Genomic DNA, 20,029 nt, shown 5'->3' with positions numbered 1-20,029 from the left:
GGTGTTGAGAAAGGAGCCCAGAGGAACTGGATTCAAAGGTCTAGAAGCTAGGATGGGTTGGCAGACCCTGTTGGAGAGAAGGTCTAGGCCAGGTGTCCACAAAAGCCAAGGCTAGAGGCAAAGGGGAACAAGTGGACTCCTGGGTGAGGGGCTGGAAAGAGCCGCCAAGGCCACTTGCCACAGGTTGGCAGCTCTTCTGGGGCATCTGAGGCTGAGCCCCGGGAGTAAAAGTGAGACTTGGCAATTGACTGTGCAGCTGGTCCACTTCCACGCCAACCTTGAAGCTAAAAGTTGTTGGTTTTTGTTTTTAGCTTTCTTTTTTTTTATTGGTTGTTCAAAACATTACAAAGCTCTTGTTTTTAACTTTCTTGTTGGAAATTTGTTGCTCTCAGACGACTCAAGGTCAGGAGGAAATTTCCACAGACATTCCCTCAGCCTGCGTTCTACCCAGGGCTGTGGGCTCAGGGGCCTCCTCAATGAATCCTCTTGTCTTGGGTGCAAGCTTTCTCAGGCAGGCTGTCCAGGAAGCAGGGCTCAGAGAGAGCTGGGCAGCTGAAGTCAGAGGGACTTCACACAGAAGGAGGGCACTGGAACTGTATGCCTATGAACCTGAGGGCCTCTGGGTACTTCTTCCCCCTTCTCTCTTCACAAAGCTCCTTCAATAATGATCCAAAGAAGTCTCACCATGTAGTGACAACTAATAAAGAGTAAAATGGATAGTTCTGGCACAAACTGACTACATGCAAAAAAAAATGTAAGAAGGAGCTGAACTGACATCAATAATATTCACCAAAAAAAATATTCTATGGAGCAGAAATAAATACTAGGAAGCTACGAAAAGGTTAATAAAGCATAACTCCTATGAAAGAAGAGCAGAGAGCAGAAATGTAAGGAAGCTGCACGGAGAAGTCACAGGTGTTAGAGATGTGGTCAGAAGAACCCTAGGATGTTTTAATTTACTTCTGATAAAGTGGACAGAAAGAAGGTTGGGCTGTGGAAGACCTAAGTAGCACGGTTAATAAGGCAGATAAGAGTAATAGTCATTCAACTTTGGGACTTGCACAGGAGAAGGCTTTTCCCTACCCTCCAAATGTTGTGGGTTTGGAACCCTTGTTGATCTCTCTCTGCTCCATTGGTCCTCTCATTTGGTGTTATGGCCTCCAACCCAGCTTCTGCCCTGGAATCATGATGCGTACTCACTGCCTACTTGACGCCAGTATGTATAACGGGAATCTTCAGCTGAACATGTCAAAGAAAAAAACTCCTGAGAGCCTCTCACTGACAGCCAGAATGCTTCCAGTGCCATCCAGGTAGAATTGGGGACTTCATCCTGGTTTGGCTCATGCCTCATATCCAACCCATCAGCAAATCAGGTCAGCTGCCTTTGCCACCTGCCCAGAATGTAAGGGCCTCTCAACACCTCCACTGCCACGCCCCACCTCCACCGAGCTACCTCCACCGCCCACTGCCTGCCTCTCCATTCTGTCCAAGGCCCCACTATTCCTTAAAGCAGCCAGAGAGATCTCATGTCACTCTTGGGGTTCAAATCTCTAAATGGCTTCTCCTCTGTGAATACAATTCAAAGTCTATGATGATCTGCAACTGTCCCTTCTCCTAAATGCAACCCCCTGTTACTCTCCCTCTCAGGTCCTCTGTCCCAAACTACTGGCCTCCTGGATCATGCCTCGGGACTTTGCTTGTTCCCAGACGCCCACTTGTTACACTCCCTCACTTCCTTCAGTTTTGCCTCAGACAGGGAAGATGTTCTGCCTTGATGACAATATTAGAATATACTGACGTTCAAGAGCCATAGATGATGAGGGTTCACTTAGGGAGTTAGAAGAGCAATGATCACTGTTTGTGTTACTGCTTTATACCTAACTTCTTAACATACTGTATGATTTTAAAAATATGAAGACAACACCATGAATATTATCATCTGTATTTTACAGTGGGGCACAAAACCTCAACCCAGCTGGCTTGCCCAAGCTCACCTACCTGGAAACTTCTAGAACCAGGAAATATAGGCTTCACTCTAGAGCAAGTGCTCTTTCTTCTTTACATTAAAATTTATTATATAATGATAATGATAACATTAATCCTCGAATCAATAATAGTAATATCAGCAGCAGCAGCTAAGCTCATGGAGCAGAGTATAGTGAGCACTATTTTAGGCACCTTACATTCATTCATTCACCCCCACACCTAGGTGCTTGGGCTCCAGTTCCTGAGTCCTTAACCACTACCTTAACTCCCTGCTTAGTCTTAGAACATGTTCTCTCTGCTTTTGCTAGACATGCTAGATACGCCGTACAGTTGGACATAAGTGAATTCTCCAGTTGGGTAATTAGAGATAACTGTGCTCACCAAAGTTTTCTTGAAGGCATATGTTGTTTAAGAAATATCATCTTTAAATTGAGGTTAAGTGTGAAAATTTTCAACATAATCAATAATTGTCAGAGGCTGTAAGCCAGTTAAGCAGAAGTTTGTGGTTCTCTAGGAGATGTGCAGCACCGACTTCAGATTCACTTCCCGAGTCAGCAGTAACTTGCACTTCTCAGGGGAGGCTGCCAGCAGGCAGAGGAAAGAGAGCTGGCCTCACTCACCTGGGGTGGTCGTAGGCTATCTGCTTGAACTCGTTGTTCCAGTTGGGCCTCCCGTAGAAGGTTTTCTGCTTTAAGCCCGTAATCACATCGGTGTTCTCATCCCAATGTAAAGCTATGTGAATAGCCTAAAATAAGAATCGTGGTATCAGATGACATTTAGAACAAAAGTAGGAGCCTCCTATAAATAAAGGATGAAATCTTTAAGCTCATGTGTAGATTTGATACAAAAAGCCTTTTCTACAGGACTGGAAATGCTTACCATTATTAGCAGATACCATTGATGTTGCATTTTAGGACAGGTATCATATTTCATATATCTTTGCATTAGACCTACTGAAATAGTACATAGTAGGTATGCAGTAATATTAGCCTAAGAAGGATATTTTTCTTTGAAAGGAGGAGAGCCATACAGCAAATGTGGCTAAGGGAAAGCAACACTAAGTGGTTTCCCTTTTTTTCTGCCAGACTTCTTAAAAATTAATCTCCACCTGCTGTCCCTCTTTGCTTCATGTTAAATCCTGAGTATTTGAGAAGGGCATTGCCAGATTAACGTGCCATGAAATGTCCAGGAAGAAGATGGGTCTCACGGTCAGATCTGCCTACTGGGTTGAAACAGTTTGATGTGCAGTCATTCCTTGAAATCCATGGGGGACTGGTTCCAGGACTGCCCCTTCCCTGCAGATACCAAAGACTGAGGATGCTGAAGCCCTTTATAGAAAATGGCACAGTATTTGCATATAACCTATGTAGATTCTCTAGTATTCTTTGCATCATCTCTTGATTACTTATATGTAGCATCTACTAGGTTGAAATCTGCACTTACAGGTGTGGAACCTATGAATAGGGAAAGCTGATCTTATACTGAGAGCCTTCAAATACTGGGAGGCTGTTGAGGCTGGCAGACAGGACACGGAGGCCAGAGCACAGCAAGGGGCATGGTGGGAGCTCTGTGCCCAAGCACTTGCCTTCGAATTCAGCGAATCCACTACTGTATCATGTCAGCCAATGAATAAGCAAGCGATTGAGGTGTATCGTTCCCTGGTGATAGTGTTTTCAGTTGCTATCATTGTTTTAGCTCCTGCTGAATTCTGGTAGCTACCCCGTTCTTTCCTCATGGGTGTGTGACCTGCGCTACCCTTAGACCCATCACAAACATTTCCGCTCACTTGTCTACACTTTGGTGCTTGATTTGGCTTCGCCTTCTGACTCTTCCTAATCCTGAAAGTCTGGGTAACAGACAACTCATGCCCAAGTTCCCACAGCACAGCCTTTTTCCTTGTCTGAGAAAGAGACCCGGGCCAGCGAGGTTCTGCTGGGAATAATGGAAGTGGCCCCAACAGGCCAGCAGATAATGGCAAACTGGAATTTCAAAACTCCAGGCTACAGGAGGTTTCCACCAGGCAAGTTTGACTCCAGGTAGCAAGACTACTAATGGAGAAGAGTTTGGGGTTAGCATTCCAGGCAGACAGAGAATGGGGAAGAAAATGGCAGAGGTTTCTGAGTGACCTGTCAGGGAGGGGGACCAGTAAGAACAAAAACATGGTTGTTTTGAAGCATCGGTGGCAGGATGTGCAACCACATGTTCCGCAGCCCTGGCACCAGAGGAAACGGATGGGGCTTGATGGAGCTAGGTCAGGTTGGGAAGGGCCTTCAGCACTTGCTAAGAAGTTTGGACATTATTTCATGAAGGCCTTACTTACTTCTCTTTGTAGTGCCGCCAATCACTGATGTTCAAACATTTGGAATTATATTTGTTCCATATTTCTCAGCCCAATGTTCAATTAATCTCCAAACTCTTTTGATTTGCCCTTCATAATACTTCTTCCATCTGTCCCTTCTGTTCTTGTCATTTTGCCACTTTGAGGTTGTTGAATTCAGTCTAACAATTGGCTATTTCTATAACAGCCTCTTGATGCTTGATTTACTGACAGAATGCACCAATTATTTTTTCCTTAAATGTTGAGATTAGTGATTTCTTGCCTGAAACTTGGGAGTCTAAAGGATGTCCAACATGTCATGGGAAAAATTTAAGAAAATATCTCTTTTAATTTACTTTTATTTAGGAAAAAATATATACTCTACTCTACTCTTGGAAGTGGCAGAGATAGGATGGAGACTGCAGGGTTTCATTGGCACCAGATTGACTTCAGATCTCAGCTGGGAGAACCCAAGTCTCATAACTCCCAAATGACAGGGGATGCCTAAGCAGACACTGGGGATCGATTTTCTTTAGAAGTAGAAGATAAGGCATGGTTTTGGAAAAGAAAAGTCAAAAGCTGTCTCTATACTTCACCAAATGGATCATCAGTCAAAAATCCCACTTGAATAAGGGAAATGTTTGTTAAGAAAACATAATTAACACTATATAATTCATTAAGATGTTTTAATCTTAGTTTCCAAGAAACCCACATTTCAAATTATCCCAGAGGATTAAATATTTAAGAAGGACTGTAAATAAGACCATAAAAATTCTTAAAGCTACTGAAATACAAGGAAAGTCTATTCATTTGCAGAAGGACAAAGCCAAATTATAGCAATGTTCTACAACTGTGTGTGTGTTTGTGTTTGTGTGTGTGTGTGTGCATGCTTGTACTGACACATACAGAACATTCATTTATAAATTTAGTGATTAATCAAAACTCATTGGCTCAGACTCACTTCCTTGGAGGTAAACATCAATGATAGTTGCAACTGAGATGCTGATTAGAATATACATTTTATAGCCTAGTAATCACTTTATTGTTAACTCTAATATTTGAGGAGTTGAACTGGATTCATATGTACTTGTCATCATTCAATATTAGTAACATTGACCTATTACTGTGGTCCATATTTTGATATACATTGTTTTTGGTAAACTCAGCCTTAGTATTTCATTAATACCATGGATTGTAGAACATCTGCCTAAGCAAAGATCATCTTGGTCTCAGGTAAACAGACACATACATACACCCACAATTTCTAAGAACACCTTAAGGAAAAGAAATCTCCAGACAAACCATGCGTCCCTTATTATTTTCTGTAGTTACTCAGATACTTTTCAATGAAAAAGGTTCAATATAAATACCTGGGAATCTTTTCTGTTTAAATCTGAACAGCTCAAAGAATGGAATTAAAATCAATTACGAACTCAACAGATGATATAACCAATCAATACTTGCTTAATGTCACTCTTAAAGTGACAAATGCAAACTTCTTTGGGATTTCCAATCTGGATTGTCCTCTGCTGTCCAACCTGTTTATCTTCTTTTCTCTTCCACGGTAAGATAACTATAGGTCCTTTTATTGCTACAATTTATAGTTCTTTTTAATCTGGTTTTATTTTACTCTCCTTTCCTTTTTAGGAACATAAAGATAATTCTTTCATGCTGCCAGATAACTAGATAGCTCATTACTGAAACTCTCCCTTTTGTGTTAAGCAAGCCAGGTAATGATGCTCATTCTCAAAATCTTATCGATACCTGATTTTCATCCCAGCCAGTAAGAAATATATGATAACTCAGAAAGTGAGCTCTCCCCTGCTCGCTCATCCGTGTTTCCAGTGAGAGTAAGAGATCAGCAAACCATTCAAATGCCCTTGCATCCCGGCAAATCCAGTAGAAATACACCTGTCAGGAGAGAAGGCAGGAGAACTGAGCCATCTCTTTTTTCAAAATGTGCTGATAATCACAGACTACTTTATCTCCATTAAATTATTTGAGCCCAAATGGGCACTTCTGCAAAAATAACATGCTTTTCTTTGCCAGTGAACAAACTGTCACACTGTGATTTCTTTTGAAAAAATTCACATTGTGTTTGAAAAGGCCCGGAGTGAATTCAGAGTCAGGAGCCCGTGGGCTGTGCCAGTTCCTCTGGATGAGGATCAACTCACCACATTTCTGGCTGTGTTTCTTCTGAACAAGATTAATAATCATAACTAGCTGTGCCTTTCACTGCTCCCCAAAGGGGATAAGCCCTTAGACCAGCCCCCTTCATCTTTACTTATGACCTAAGCTCGGGATTTCAACTCTCTTCTCCAGAGACCCCGAAGGCTTGGGCACTAATCCACTTCACCAGCCGAGGCCTCAGGAGAATGGAGATTATGGTAATTGTGGAGTCAAGCCACACAGGCCAGAAATCTCTGCTCAGCGAGACATATCAGTGTCCAGAAAGGCTGGTGCGTGGGGGCTGTGCCCGAGTGTCAACTGCTGTAGTGAAATTATGTCCAGGGAGATGACTTAAAAAAAAAAAATCAACAGCTCACTGGGTTGAGCAAATGGCAAGTGACAAGAAGAGTTTTCTAAAACAAAGGCTTAGTTTTTGGGCTGTGAGTTTCAGATAACGGCATCTAGAAGCAACCATGGGAGAGAAATCTGTTCATTCTCTGCATTGTCCTCATACTCCTACCCATTGCTGATACTACTCTTTCCTGCACCAGGAGATATCCCAGGAGGTATCTCCAGGCCTTAACAACATCTGTGGGCTGGACTCGACCCCAGGCACTGCCAGGTGGGTCTCCAAAGGCCAGTGTTCTCCCTCTGTGCCAGCCTGCCTGCAAGCTCACAATCATGCCATCAGATTTACAGGTGAGATTTAACCAATAGATCAAATTCACGAGGAAAAGGAAATTGCGGAATGTGTTCAAGGCTAGACATCTCACCAGTCCTCTTCCGATTTTTACAGAAATCTACAATATTAATAGGAAGAGCAAAAGCGGGCGGAGTAAGACCCTTCCACTCAAGAATTAGAGACGTGTTTCTTGGACAGCTCCTGCTCAGAAGACACTTAAAATATTAATCCCAGGACAAATGATCCCTCAGTCCCTAAACACAAAGGATCCTCCTCCATGCACCCTGCTGAAAAAAAAAAAAAAAAGGATTGCCTGTCTCTTCCTGGCTCCCCCACTTCCTGGAGATTGAAGTACACAGTCCTGCAGAACCCAGCCAATGACTCCCTCTGGTGAATGCCCTGAGCATCCCCACTAACGGGGTGTCTGTCATCCACGCGTTCACAGACTCTACAGATACATACTGAATGCTCACTAGTGTCCAGGCCATTCTATGTTCTGGAACAATCGAGATGAGCAAGAGAGAGACACACAAAATCCCCGACCTCATGGGGGAGTCTGCATGTTAGAAGGAGAAGAAAGATGACAGATAAACATGCAAAACAGAATATGTCAGGTGGTGACAAGTGCTGTGGGGACACACAGGAAGACCAGGAAGGGTTGTGACATCAAGCCCAATGGCCAAGGGAGGTCTCGCTGGAAGGGGGCTTTGAGCAAAGATCTGAGGAAGTAAGGGAGTCAATGGGTGATCTGAGGATGGTGGGGCAGAAGGGTAGAGGCCCCGAGACCTCTCAAGGAAGAGCCAGGGGGCTGCAGCGGAGGAGGAGCAGCAGGGGAGGAGAGAGAACAGAGGCTGTCCCATGGCTCCGGGGCCATGTTGACTTGAGTGGGCCAGGAAGGCCTGCAGGGCCTAGCAGAGGAATGCCACCATCCCCGGCCTGTGGAGGGCTCTCCCGGGCTGCTGTGTTGAGAGCAGACTGGGGACTGTGGGAAGCAGCGGGGGCAGAATGGAGGCTGTTTGGGAGTCCGATTTGATGTCCTGTTGGTGATGAAATCTGCGACCTTCATCTTCCCTCCATGAGACGGTTCATCTAAACTATTCTTGAGTACCTCTGCCCCTGCTTTAACTTGCTTTGCTCTCAGGGGAAATGGAAAAGCTGTTGACTGAATTGGACGCCTGCTCCACCGTGCACCCCCACCCCTTCCTGACCCGTCAGTTGTCTTCTCTCAGAGTGAAGGGGGCATTCGGCGAAACACCATTGATTTCCTCCCTATTGTTTCCCAGCCGTGAAGGGGCCCACGCAGAATGCACCCACACCTGGATAATAACAAGCCATTCCAACCGTCCTTACTTGAAACATTCCCACATCTTCACTTCCCCCAAACTCTAATCTTTGCCTTTTCAAATAGAAATTATTTCTGTCCTTGCTCTCTGTGGCACAGCTGTGTGTCTGTGTTCTTAGGTTTTGCCGGGCCTTTTATTCTTTTTGCTTCCTTCTAATGGCTTTGTGTCTTTCCCCTCCATAATTGACTTATAGGTGACACTGGCAGCTTTGGTACAAGAGACTTATGAGGGAAAAATGGATAGGCCCAGAAGAAGTGCTTCAGGCACAAAGAGGGGGAAAAAAGAGAGAGACTTTGAACGGAAGAAAAGGGGTATTTGCTTTGACTCTTTTTCATCCTTCTAATGGTAGGTGACACTTGCTGTGAAGGGACATAAGAGTTCCACCTCTTCATTTTGCCCACTAGAAAGGACCTGGTCAATAGTAGAACAAGTGTCCAAACAATGGGCTACAACTCTGTGATCTGTGCTTTCCGACCCTCACCCCACCTTAGTCTCCAAAAATAAAACTAACCCTAACATCAGTTCACTGTGTAAAGCAGGGCTCTCAGAACTCTGTGGCTGATATCAGAGACCAAAAATACCAAGATTTCTTTAAAAGATGCTACTAAACAGAAAGCCATCCCCAGGGAAGTAATGAAAGTTCTAAACTTTCAAGGTAGCCCAAGTTTCCCTGATTCCTATGAACATGGTGCTTGCCTAAGGGTTTTAGGTGGCCCCTCTGGGACTCTGCAAGGGCTTCTCTGTGCATATGGCCTTCACTGTCACATTATTCCCATGGACTGTCGACCTGACCCAACTTCCCCGTGTCCATCACATGTGATCTACACCCAAAGAGCTGAGCTCTCTCCTTCTATCTCAGTTCCGTAGCTCCCAAGCCTGGGCTTCTTTTAAAGAATTCCTCAGGAAGGTATGTGGACTAATTCCAAGGGATTTGGAGCTGGTAGGAAATGGACCTGTGCTAATTTTTGATAATAAACATCAAAAAATGAAAACAAGAAGAGCTACCAATTTATCTTTGCCAGTGGAGCTCATAGATTCTCCCATCAAAGGTTGACTCTTTCAGGCTGTTTCATGTCAAAAGTCCCTGCCCAAACCTGGAGAGGCACCTGCAATCACAGGCAGAGCACAGCTCTGCAAATACAACTTGTAGTTCTTTAGATCCAAAATTGATTTCCTGAGGATGAATGGGGAAAAAAGTATTTATCTATTCATTTATTTATGGCTCAGAACCACTGCAAAAAAAGGAAAGTGTCCATAAGGAATGAAATACAACACAGTCTTTAAACACCGAGAGCCCTTGGGTTCTCTCCTGGACCCCTGGGAGGTGCAACTGGGACAGGCTACTTAACTCAAGACTCAGCTCCCATGTGTGTAAGATGTCCATACACCGAGGAGAGCTCATGAGGTCATTGTGAGGACAAGGACATGGCCTATGGAAGCAGGTAGCACCATGTCTGATGAATGAAGTGCTCAGAAGATGTTCACTATGACTGCTGCTCCCGTCATTCGGGAAAGCAAACAGATTGAGGATGGTGTGTTTATGTCATAGAGTTAAGAGGGACATTTGCCTTACATGGAACTGCGTTCTCCTGGGTCACTCCTGAATTATAGAGTTAGTGATTACTGAGAGCAGATAAAGCTAAACTTTTTTTTTTTGGATGGTATTGGGGAACCTCTTCTTTTGAGCTACATCCCTAGTCCCTTTTTGTTATTTAAAAAAATTTTTTTTTTAATATTTATTTTTCAGTTTTCGGTGGACACAACATTTTAATTTTATTATTATTATTTATCTCGACAAAGGGTCTTACTAAGTTGCCAAGGCTAACCTTGAACTTGCCATCTTCCTATTTGAACGCCCCCCCCACCCCGCCCCCATTGGAGTTGCCAAACTTGATTTCTAGCACCAGTCTTGGAACTGGAATTTCAGCATCGATCATGATGACTTAGCTCTTAACGAGGAGTCCTCCTCTAGGGCAAGTGCACTCACCCCGGCTCCGGGTGTGCTAAACACACGTGGGAGGTGTTTATAGGTGCCTTCCCTAAGTAGAAGGCCAGCGGGGAACAGGGTGGGCCACCTCCTGCAGGGCAGCACACACCTCTGTCTCCCACTCTGGACAGCAAATCTACACTAGAGCCCCAAGCTAGGACTCTGCAGAGAGGAAATCATGACCACTATCCCAAAAAAAAAAAGAGTTTCTCTTTCTGAAATGGTACAGATTGCAAATGGTATTGAGAAAATATATACTATCTCCTCAATAAGCGATGCTATTATTGTTCTGGCTTCTATTTTGTTATTACTGTCAAAGTAATCCTGGATGAATACAATAGCATACAAGAAAAAAATACATGGCAAATATATTTCTTCTTACTGATAAGTTTCCCTAATATGTAAAATTTCTAATTTTAAACAATAAAATCATATGTTTTTTTTTTCCCTAAAAAGTCACTCTGAGACTGAGACCAGGCTGGTCAAGAGTTTTTTCATGCTTAAGATGTTTTTCTTAAAACCATCACCCTAAATGTTAACTATTTCATGACTATGTTACCGCTTTGCCCTGTGGTCCAGGGCTGAACCTTTGTTCTTTAGTCCTTGCTGGACAACAGAAGCATTCATGAATAGCAAAGTGATTAAACAGATCGTGGACTTGCCATAACATGGAGTACTCTGAAGGTACCACATAAAATGAAATAGGTCATCAGGCTTTGACATTGACGTTGCTTCCAGCCACGTTCTAGCGGAAACTCAGAACTAAACAAATGGTATGTATCCCCTCTCTCTACAGAGCACACACACATTTATGTGACAATGACCCCTCTGCATGTAGGTGTAGGGCTGCGTACTTGCATGGGACCAAGAAGAAAAGAATGAAACCCACTCACTCGGTGCTCAGTGGGGAGCTGAGTGGGGCATGGTTAAGGTGGGCAGGGAGCTGAAGGAAGGGAGATTTTTGAGAGTCTTTTAGGTGAATCTTTTACAAGGAGACTGTAGTCAGGTATGGCTTGTGTGGTTGATAAACCAAGGTGCTGAAAATATTGACACTGGACACCTCCCACGGGGCGATGTAAGGCCCGATGGGGTGCTGAGGTCTTCTGGGGTTGCCGGATCTAAGAGGGGAGCCCACGCGTCTTCAGGGAGAGCGAACGGGGCCTACTCCACCCTGCTCAATTGATCGCAGCTCTCAGTGGTTAGGAGAGATGATCAATTCCAGGAGTAGCCCGAGCTCCAGTGTGAGAGAAAGCGAAAGTAAATAATTTCTCAAACTAAACAGACTAAATTAAATGCATTTTTCATTCATTAGAAAAGAGAGCAGGTCCTCCTTTGTTTTATTAATATCTTTAAGCAGAGTATGGATTTTTGTCTTTCTTGGCCTCTTTCTCTTGTTCCCAGTGGCCCATGCTGTCTTTTTATTTGAATTATCTGTTTATTATATTAGGTTAAGAACCCAAAGGCCATTTTGCCTGGGACACACTATAAATACCCATTATCACCGTTATCTATTATTGAACTGATGAAGAGAGACAATTTATGGAGAAATTAGATTATCTCAGTTTTTTTTGTATAATCTATTTTACCATAGTCTAAAGATTACATATACAGTTAAGAAAATGAACCAAATCTTCCAGTTGGTAGTTCCTGCGGTGGTTCCATCTACCCGGCTGTGATATTAGGGGGAACCACAATGTGTAAGCCAATATATTTATGTCAGCATGCTTCTCCCCCCCTCCCCATTCACACACACCTATTTCATTCATCATCTTGACAGTTTGCACAAGCAAACTGTCCTAATTTTTTTCAAGAGCTCTTTTCACAAATTGAGTGTGATGTAGAATTAATCATACCCGTTAGGCAGGATTGGAGGCCTTTCAGCCCTGCAGGGCATTCCTGTCCCTCAGCCCTGGAGGGCTTCCTTGGACTTCTGCTGCCCGCCCTCATCCCACAGGGCCCAGGGTTCCCGTCTGCTTTCAATCCAGAGAAGTTTGCTCTTACTTCTGGGTTGAAAATACCCTTTTCATGTGCTGAAACGTTCCCTGCTTTCTTCCCAGCAAAATCTCCTACACTTAACTGTTCTTTTGTCTTCTTAGGAAGCCTCTCCTTGACCATGTCTCTCCCTTCCTATACTGCCCTCATATCTCTAAGAAGAAAAGATGGAAACAAAGAAATGTCAAAACATCAGCTTCAAATAGAAAGTGCTGCTTATGACCCCAAAGGAGCCGCTGGTGCCTTACAGTTAAGTGCCTGCATTTCACTCCGTTTTGTAGAATACAGGGTACGATGGGTACAGGAGAGGGGTCCAATAGAGAAAAACTGGTACGATTTATTTATTTATTTATTTTGCTGTAGACTTAGGACTTGGGACTTTGGTATATGAATGTATGCATTTATGCCAACTAGTATTTTACACACACAGAGGAGAAAAATTCTTTTTAATTGCAGTTAAGCACTCATGCTTAAAATTCCATCTCTGAACCCCTATTCTGTTTTTTTCTTCTTTCTTGTTACAAGAGAACAATGTGAAAACTGTAGCCCAGACCTGAAATGGTGAAGATGCTGTTAGATAAATATGTACTTCTTTGCTTAGCTGCACTTTGAAAATTATATAGCGGCTGACAGTTCAGTGGAAAGAGTAGTATTTATATCTCGAAAGCGCACAGCAGCCCTGACAAATATGAGTTACATAACCCTAATGATAGCTGTTCTCACACACACCAAGTTGCTTCAAAGGAGAGAAAGTTCCGAACTTGTTCTCATGCACACCCGCTCTCAGGAATTGCATCTTAAGTGTAATTCTCAGCCTCAACTTTCAAGAGCATGAAACCCTCACTTCTTTCATGAAGGAGCTTTGAAGTGGAAATCAGAAACCCATGCTCTGGTCCTGACTCGGTGGCCCACCAGCTCCTGTGTAACCACAAATAAGCATGTCCAGAGAAGTCAAGGAGCTCACAGCCTGCTGGGAAGAGAAAATATTTTGTGGATCCTAACGCAGGAAACAAAGGTAGGTGATGGAACAGGAGGAGAGCAAGGAGGGTAATGGAGGAGGAAGAAGGGAAAGGCTATTGGAGCCCAGGTGCGAGTTAGGTTGTTGTAAATTATGCGTGACAGACATCTTATGTCAGTCTGGGAGAGCCCGGCACATAGTAGGTGTTGAATAAATGCTGATTGAGTAAGTGAAAGTGAGACATATGATCAACACCATCTCTGTGTGACCCCCAAGTGTGACAGGAACTGAATAATGGGCCACCCCTCACAGTGGGTGTTACTTGGCAGACAGCAGGAGGAAAGGAAGCGCTTGAGAGGCCTGACAAGTTGTCACAGACCATAACAAAGCTCTGCCCTGAGTTCCAGATGTACTCCACAGTACTGTTCTGCTCTCTTGGTGAAGTCCCCGGGGTGGGAAGTGGGGAGGAATGGGCTTTGGCACAAGATGGACCTAGATTCAGATGTGAGTTCTGATACTTGTCAGTGCTCTGTGCTTCAGACTCTTCATGGGTGAACTGAGAAAATTACTTATCTGAACAAATTATATAACAACTCGCTAAGATGATTCTATCATTCTTATTAGCTTTGTGATTAGCTTCCATTTTTCTCATCTGCAAAATGGGAATTAAAGTGGCAGGTACCTTGAAGAGATAGTGGGAGAAACTGTATGCAAAATGCCCTGCTAGGTAGTAAATGCCTGATCCATCTGGGCTGGTAGAGTTAGCATACCAACAATCAGTTTATATCTTGGCAGGTATGAATAACGTTTACATGATTTTATACACATCTACCCAATAATTCTGTAGTCCACATTACTTATTTGTCTTAAGTGTTATTAAAACTCCTAGTTGGATATGGACTCTTATTTCTCCATTGCGTGGAGGAAAAAATCCAGTTACAAGAGGTGGATGATGAACTGAAGGCGATACTTCAGTGACAGCAGAGTCAGGCAGATTCCCGGATCCAAGTCCAGGAGCAGATTTTCTAAGAGCCCCACAGCCTTCCTACCTCAGTGCCCTAGGGCTTCAGGGGGTGTCGGTGTCACGTCCACCATGTGTTGGTCATGTCATGGAAAGAACCAGATGGAATCCTGACTCTGCCTTTTGTTACCTGTGCATTTCCAGGAAAGTCACTTTAAACATTTCTAAGCATTGGTTTGCTTATCTAGAAAACAGGATTTGTATTATTTATCTCATATATAAGATCAAGTGAGATCAAACCAAATGCAAAAACAAATGTCAAGCACTTGTCATTAGAAACATCATGAAAGAACTCTTATCCTTGTGTCTTACATGGTAAAGCCCTGGCACGAGAGATCTTTGAGTGTGATATTGTCCTCGGGGCTCACAGAATGCTGTTCTAACAGGTGTCAGGTGGACAATGGCATTAGGTAGACAAAGGTATTGGTGGGCCAATCCACTTGGGAATATCGGGTGAAACAAGACTGAATGAGGTTCTTTTCTGCGGTACTGAAGTTCTGTAGAACTTCCATAGGGTAGTCGATGACAGGAATCTCCTAGAGTGGGATGAACTAGAGCATTTCTTAGGTTTATCTAACCACGGGATCCTCTTTAGCAGACCAAGTCATGTGACTGGTGTTCCACAGAACGCACCAGGGATGGGCTGATTGAGTCCAGCATCTTCCTTTGATGGATACAGGAGCTACAGCCAAAGGCTCACTCAGAGGAGCAGCAGCAGGACCAGGACCGGCCCAGCTCGTCTGACGTCACGGTTTGCCCTGTATTCACACCCCTGGGTGTAAAACAGTTCCTTTTTTGCAGCTGCTCCATTGCCTGCTGCTGGTCCTAAGGGGGTGATTGAGGCTCAGAAAATGATACTCCAGAGGATGGCTTTGGCACGCTCAGTGCTTTGAACTCAAGGAGAGCCAAGGTCTCTGGCCTCCTCCTGCTCCCTGCTCCTGTCTCTCATCCCTCTTTCCTTCAGTTCCCTTGGACCCTCTAGAAAACTAAGCTACAGGAAGAAAAACTCACAGCCCACGTGAACTCTGCTCCAGGCACTTGTCTTTGGGCCCACTCCTCTCCCCTAAAAAGTCATTTATTCTTCCTCTGAAACTGCCTACAGTGCCCACTCCCCTCTCCACTATAAAGAAAGTATTTCAGCTGTAACCATCTGGTCCCTCTTTGAATTTCATGCTTTGCTTGACTCCTACTTGCCTGCATGAGAATAAACTTGCACCTTTTCTCCTGCTAATCTGTCTCTTGTCAGTTGGTTTTATGGATTCAGATTATTAGACTTCAGGACCTGGAAAGGAAGCTCCTTTCACCTCTGCAGGATCAAGGTATGAAGTCTCTAGATGGGTCAGGGGAAGAAAGAAAGCCTGAAGAAATCTGGTCGTAGCACATACAAGAATCAGGGACTGGGTAGCAACAGCAGTGGAACAGGCCAACGAATCCCAAGAGTGGCCATGAGAATAAGAGGCAGCGGTATGTTTGCAAACAGTATTCATCTAAAGGGGCAAAGGGGAAGGCTGCCCACTAATGTCACCAACGGCAGCCCAGTCACATAGCCATGTGCAGCCTGTCCATATTTTATTGAGATGAGCATTGACATGTCCTGTAATGGCAACGAAGCAATAAAATTTATGTCTTGTCATCTTTAACAAGATTAGACATAACCCTTCTCATAAACGCAGTACCGAATGGAGATTTTTAAGAACATAAGTATAGTTAAGGATCCTTGAGTTTATCCCTCATAGTTAATTAAAATCCTCCTCAAGAATTGGCAGATGATAGATAGGACGTCGAACCTTTGAATCCAGAGAAGGGTGAACTCTGGATTCTTCCATACCTTGCTCAGCCTCGGCTGGCTCCGTGACTCACAGCACTTGTACCATATGGATTTCAGAAGAGACGCGAAGGGCGTGACTCCGATCCCTGCCGCAATGCACACGCTCACAGGGTAGTGAAACACGTCTGTCAGCGCGGCTCCAAATGGCCCGTCCACTGCCAGCCTGGAATCACAGAGCGCAGTGCATTTGACCTTGAGAACACCTTGTTCTTGACACAAAACCAGCCAAGCCAGTGCTTTTCAAAGGTCCTATTTTGTGCTCAAAATCGCCCCATTCAGAGAGCACAGGTTCAGCATGAGGATTTGGGGTCTTGCCTCAGGGGGAGAAACCAGTTAGTCCTGCCCAGGTGCCATCTATGGAGGGAAAAACTCTGCCAGCTCCTGCATTAGCGCACACCTCTCCCACCTGGTGAGCTCTGCTTATAGTTCCGAGAGGTTTGCTTTGATTCCGAGCATCATGGAGAAAGAGACGGATGGAGGTGGTTTATAAGGCTTTTCTCTACTTTTCCTCAGGTAATTCTCTCTGCGTACATTGATTTGGTTGCATTGCTTTGTCTGTTTGTATCATCTAGTCTAATGGAAGTCTTTCATTTGGAATAAATTTACTTTTGAAATAATTTGTCTGTTAGGGAGAACTTCTACAAATCACTATCTTGGGTAATGCTCACTCGAAATCTGTGATAATTAGGCCGGGGCCAGCAAAGATGCTTTGTCTTTGCTTGGCAAATTTTTCTTTATAAGCATAAAGTATATTCATGGAATAAGTCAGATGGTCTTTAACACTGTCCTACGCGGACTGGCTCCTTGGATTTATCTCACGGCTCATCACTAGTTCCCCCGTTGGCTTTTCTTCCATTTCCCTAATCAGACAGGACTGCCTTCTGCATGTGTTATCTTTCCACCTGGAATACTCTGCCCAGTTCTCCCCATCCCTTTACTTGGTTAAGAGTTACCCTTTCATGAGGTCCTATCTGGGGAGTCTCTCTTGGTGTCCTAGACTAGATTAACCCCCTTCATATAGTTTAGGCACCATGTACCCCCGCTTCTCATAGTTACGATTTTTCCGTGTGTGTGTGTGTGTGTGTGTGTGTGTGTGTACTTGCATGCATGTGTGACTTAATTCCATCTTGAATTCTGGACCCTCAGGTCTATGGAGGTAGGAACCAGGTCTCTCTTTGTTCAAGCATCTCTTTGTATCTCAGCACCTCTCATGCTATCTGGCATGGAGCCGTTTAGCAACATTTGCTGAATCAATTGTACAGGGAATCCTCAAAATATTTCAGTCAGCAGAATGTATTAAATGACCCCAACGATTCCAAAAGTACACATTTACATATGAACAAAGATATGCTAATTAAAAGGTTTCTAAGTTATTCCTAACCATTCCCTAAGGAGAGTCTGTGGAAGGCACCAGGTTGGCCCGTTTGGGCTGTGTTATGTGTTCGTGAAAGTTCAATTGAATTTATTTAAAAATTTTCCATATTCTAGACTTCCTAATAATTCAAATTAAGTCTCTTCAAGTTAATCTTAATTAATAAGGCTTTATTACATATTGATATATGGAAATGGAAGAATAAAAATAAAATGTCATTAATGGGAAAACATTAGTATCTTAGCCCACGGTAGATTATTTTACAAATAATTAAAGAAAATTATTTTATAAATAATTACAAAAAACCGCCTACAGATTACATTGTCTTATTGTTATTATTTTTATAATGAGTAATACTTGGGATTTATTTGATACCAATTTAAAAAAGATATCAATTATACCCAAAGAAGAATTATGTCCTAAACTCCACAGAAACACATGATAAATTTCTGCATGTTTAGAATTGAGAATCCTCCCTCCTGTCTCTGAGAAGTCACGTTTGGATGTTACAGTCCAGGATACCTTGATGCCTTTGGGGACACTTCTAAGTTTGGGGCAATTTTTTCCTGTCTTACTGAGATCTGTCTTCTGACGTCTCTTGTCTTTTGCCTTCCTGAGAAACGTGTCCCAGGTCTTTCTCCTTTCCTGTACCTCAGGCCTTTCAGTAGTTGATCACAGCTGTCATGACAACCGTTATTTTTTTAGAGGCCCAAATCTCCTCGCTGCTCAAGACCCTTTGCAATTTCAGAATTGGCTTCCTTTGCCCTAATTCTTGTTTTCAAGTTTACTCCAATATCCCTCCTTGATTCCAAATCTCGGTTTCGAATAATGCACAACAGGAAAAGAGTCATCTTCCTGGCCTCTGTGTCCCACTGGGTCCTTGCTGTGTATGGTCTGCAGCAAGCCCCCTGCCCCGCCATCAGCCTCCATCTCCTGCCTTTGAAGTCTTCCCATCCAACCGTTACTTCCATTGTCCTCTCTGGTGCTCTTGCTTCCTACTTTGCAAATATTAATCATAGCTGATTTTTTTGAGCACTTACCATGTGCTGCCATGAATCATGACAAAGCTTTTATAAAGAACCCCATGGCTAACTCTAAACCAAGCCTTAAGGACTGCTTTTATCATCTTCTCGGTAAGATGAGGAAACCGAGGCAGGGAGTTCCACACATTCTCCAAGATCATGCCCAAAGTTGGACTTGAACCCAGGCCCTCTGAGGCCGGAGCCCTGGTTCTGGGGAACAGGTGAAACGGCTGGGAACTCCAGCATCAACTCGGAGGAATCCTCCCTTTTACTTCAGGAGGCGTGGCCTCCTTGGCCCCACGTCGTCCCCCTTTCCTGGGCTGAGGGGAAGGAGCACTCTCTCTTGCTAGCCTTGCTTCTCCTCCTGCGTCCTCACTCACCCTTTTCCTCTCGCACTCGGGGGCTGGGTTGAGACCTTTCAGGGTCCAAGCAGTGAACAGATGGGTGCTTTCCCCGTTATGGTGCAAAAGTAAACCAAGGTTAAACTGGAACCTGGGCCAAGGTCGTCCAGTAAGATTTGGATCCTTTGTGTCTTGAAGATCTGAACAAATTCTAGTTTTGAGGAGCACTTATGGCTCATACATATAACTGCACCTATGTAAAAGCAGAGGGCAAACCAGTTTTACAAATGACAGGAGGCGGCACTGTTCACGAGCACTCATTTAGTTATTGGATAGACACTGGTTGAGTTCTTACTTAGCAGAGCTAGTTTCAAGAACCAGCGATGTTAAAGTGAACCAAACATATAACTCCCTCTCTCCACGGAGCCTACGCTGCAGAATGGGGAGAGACAGCAACAAGCAAACCAGCCCCTGTTTAGTGTGCCGTGTGGTGGTGAGTACTGTGGAGAAAATGAAAGGGTTGGTTTATATGGGGAGGCAAAGAAGGGCCTCTTTGGGAGGAGATCTGAGTGGAGACCTGGAGGGAGCACCAAGCAGAGATCTGGGAACAGTGTGCCCATGGAGGGAACAGCAGAGGCCAAGGCCCTGAAAGCAAGTAAAAATCAAGAGGACTAGCCGTCCACAAATGGGCACATCCAGAGAACGTGGAAAACAGACACAGTGGAATACTATTCAGTCTTAAAAAATGAAATTTCCTTATTTGTGACAACATGGATGAGACTGGAGGACATTCTATTAAATTAAATATTTATCAATTTCAATATATTTTGTAAGATATGTGTATTACATCTATGTCATTACAGTTAGGGGGGTATGTTCACAAGGTCTGTATTGTATAACAAGGTGACTGTAGTTGATACAGATGATATGTTGAAATCTTGAGAACTGCAAAAGAGTGGATGTTAGGTGCTTTTGTCACAAACATGTTGACTCTGTGAGGCAATACAACTG

The 20,029-nt window shown here is 43.8% G+C and overlaps 1 protein-coding gene across 1 annotated transcript in view; it reads right to left on the bottom strand.

Annotated features, from left to right (window-relative positions):
• The window catches only part of Nox3 (NADPH oxidase 3), a 53,629-nt gene that overhangs the window by 7,535 nt on the left and 26,065 nt on the right, over positions 1 to 20,029 (bottom strand). The window contains exons 10-12 of the mRNA XM_005321391.2: positions 16,284 to 16,446; positions 6,068 to 6,214; positions 2,607 to 2,731 (exon numbers count right to left, since the gene is read on the bottom strand). Of these exons, the coding sequence (XP_005321448.2) occupies positions 2,607 to 2,731; positions 6,068 to 6,214; positions 16,284 to 16,446 (435 nt within the window). The remainder of the gene's footprint in view (positions 1 to 2,606; positions 2,732 to 6,067; positions 6,215 to 16,283; positions 16,447 to 20,029) is intronic.

This window comes from Ictidomys tridecemlineatus, chromosome 8, assembly GCF_052094955.1.
Source record: "Ictidomys tridecemlineatus isolate mIctTri1 chromosome 8, mIctTri1.hap1, whole genome shotgun sequence".
NCBI classification, from domain to species: Eukaryota; Metazoa; Chordata; class Mammalia; order Rodentia; family Sciuridae; genus Ictidomys; species Ictidomys tridecemlineatus.
This window is presented reverse-complemented; position numbering and strand designations above follow the sequence as displayed.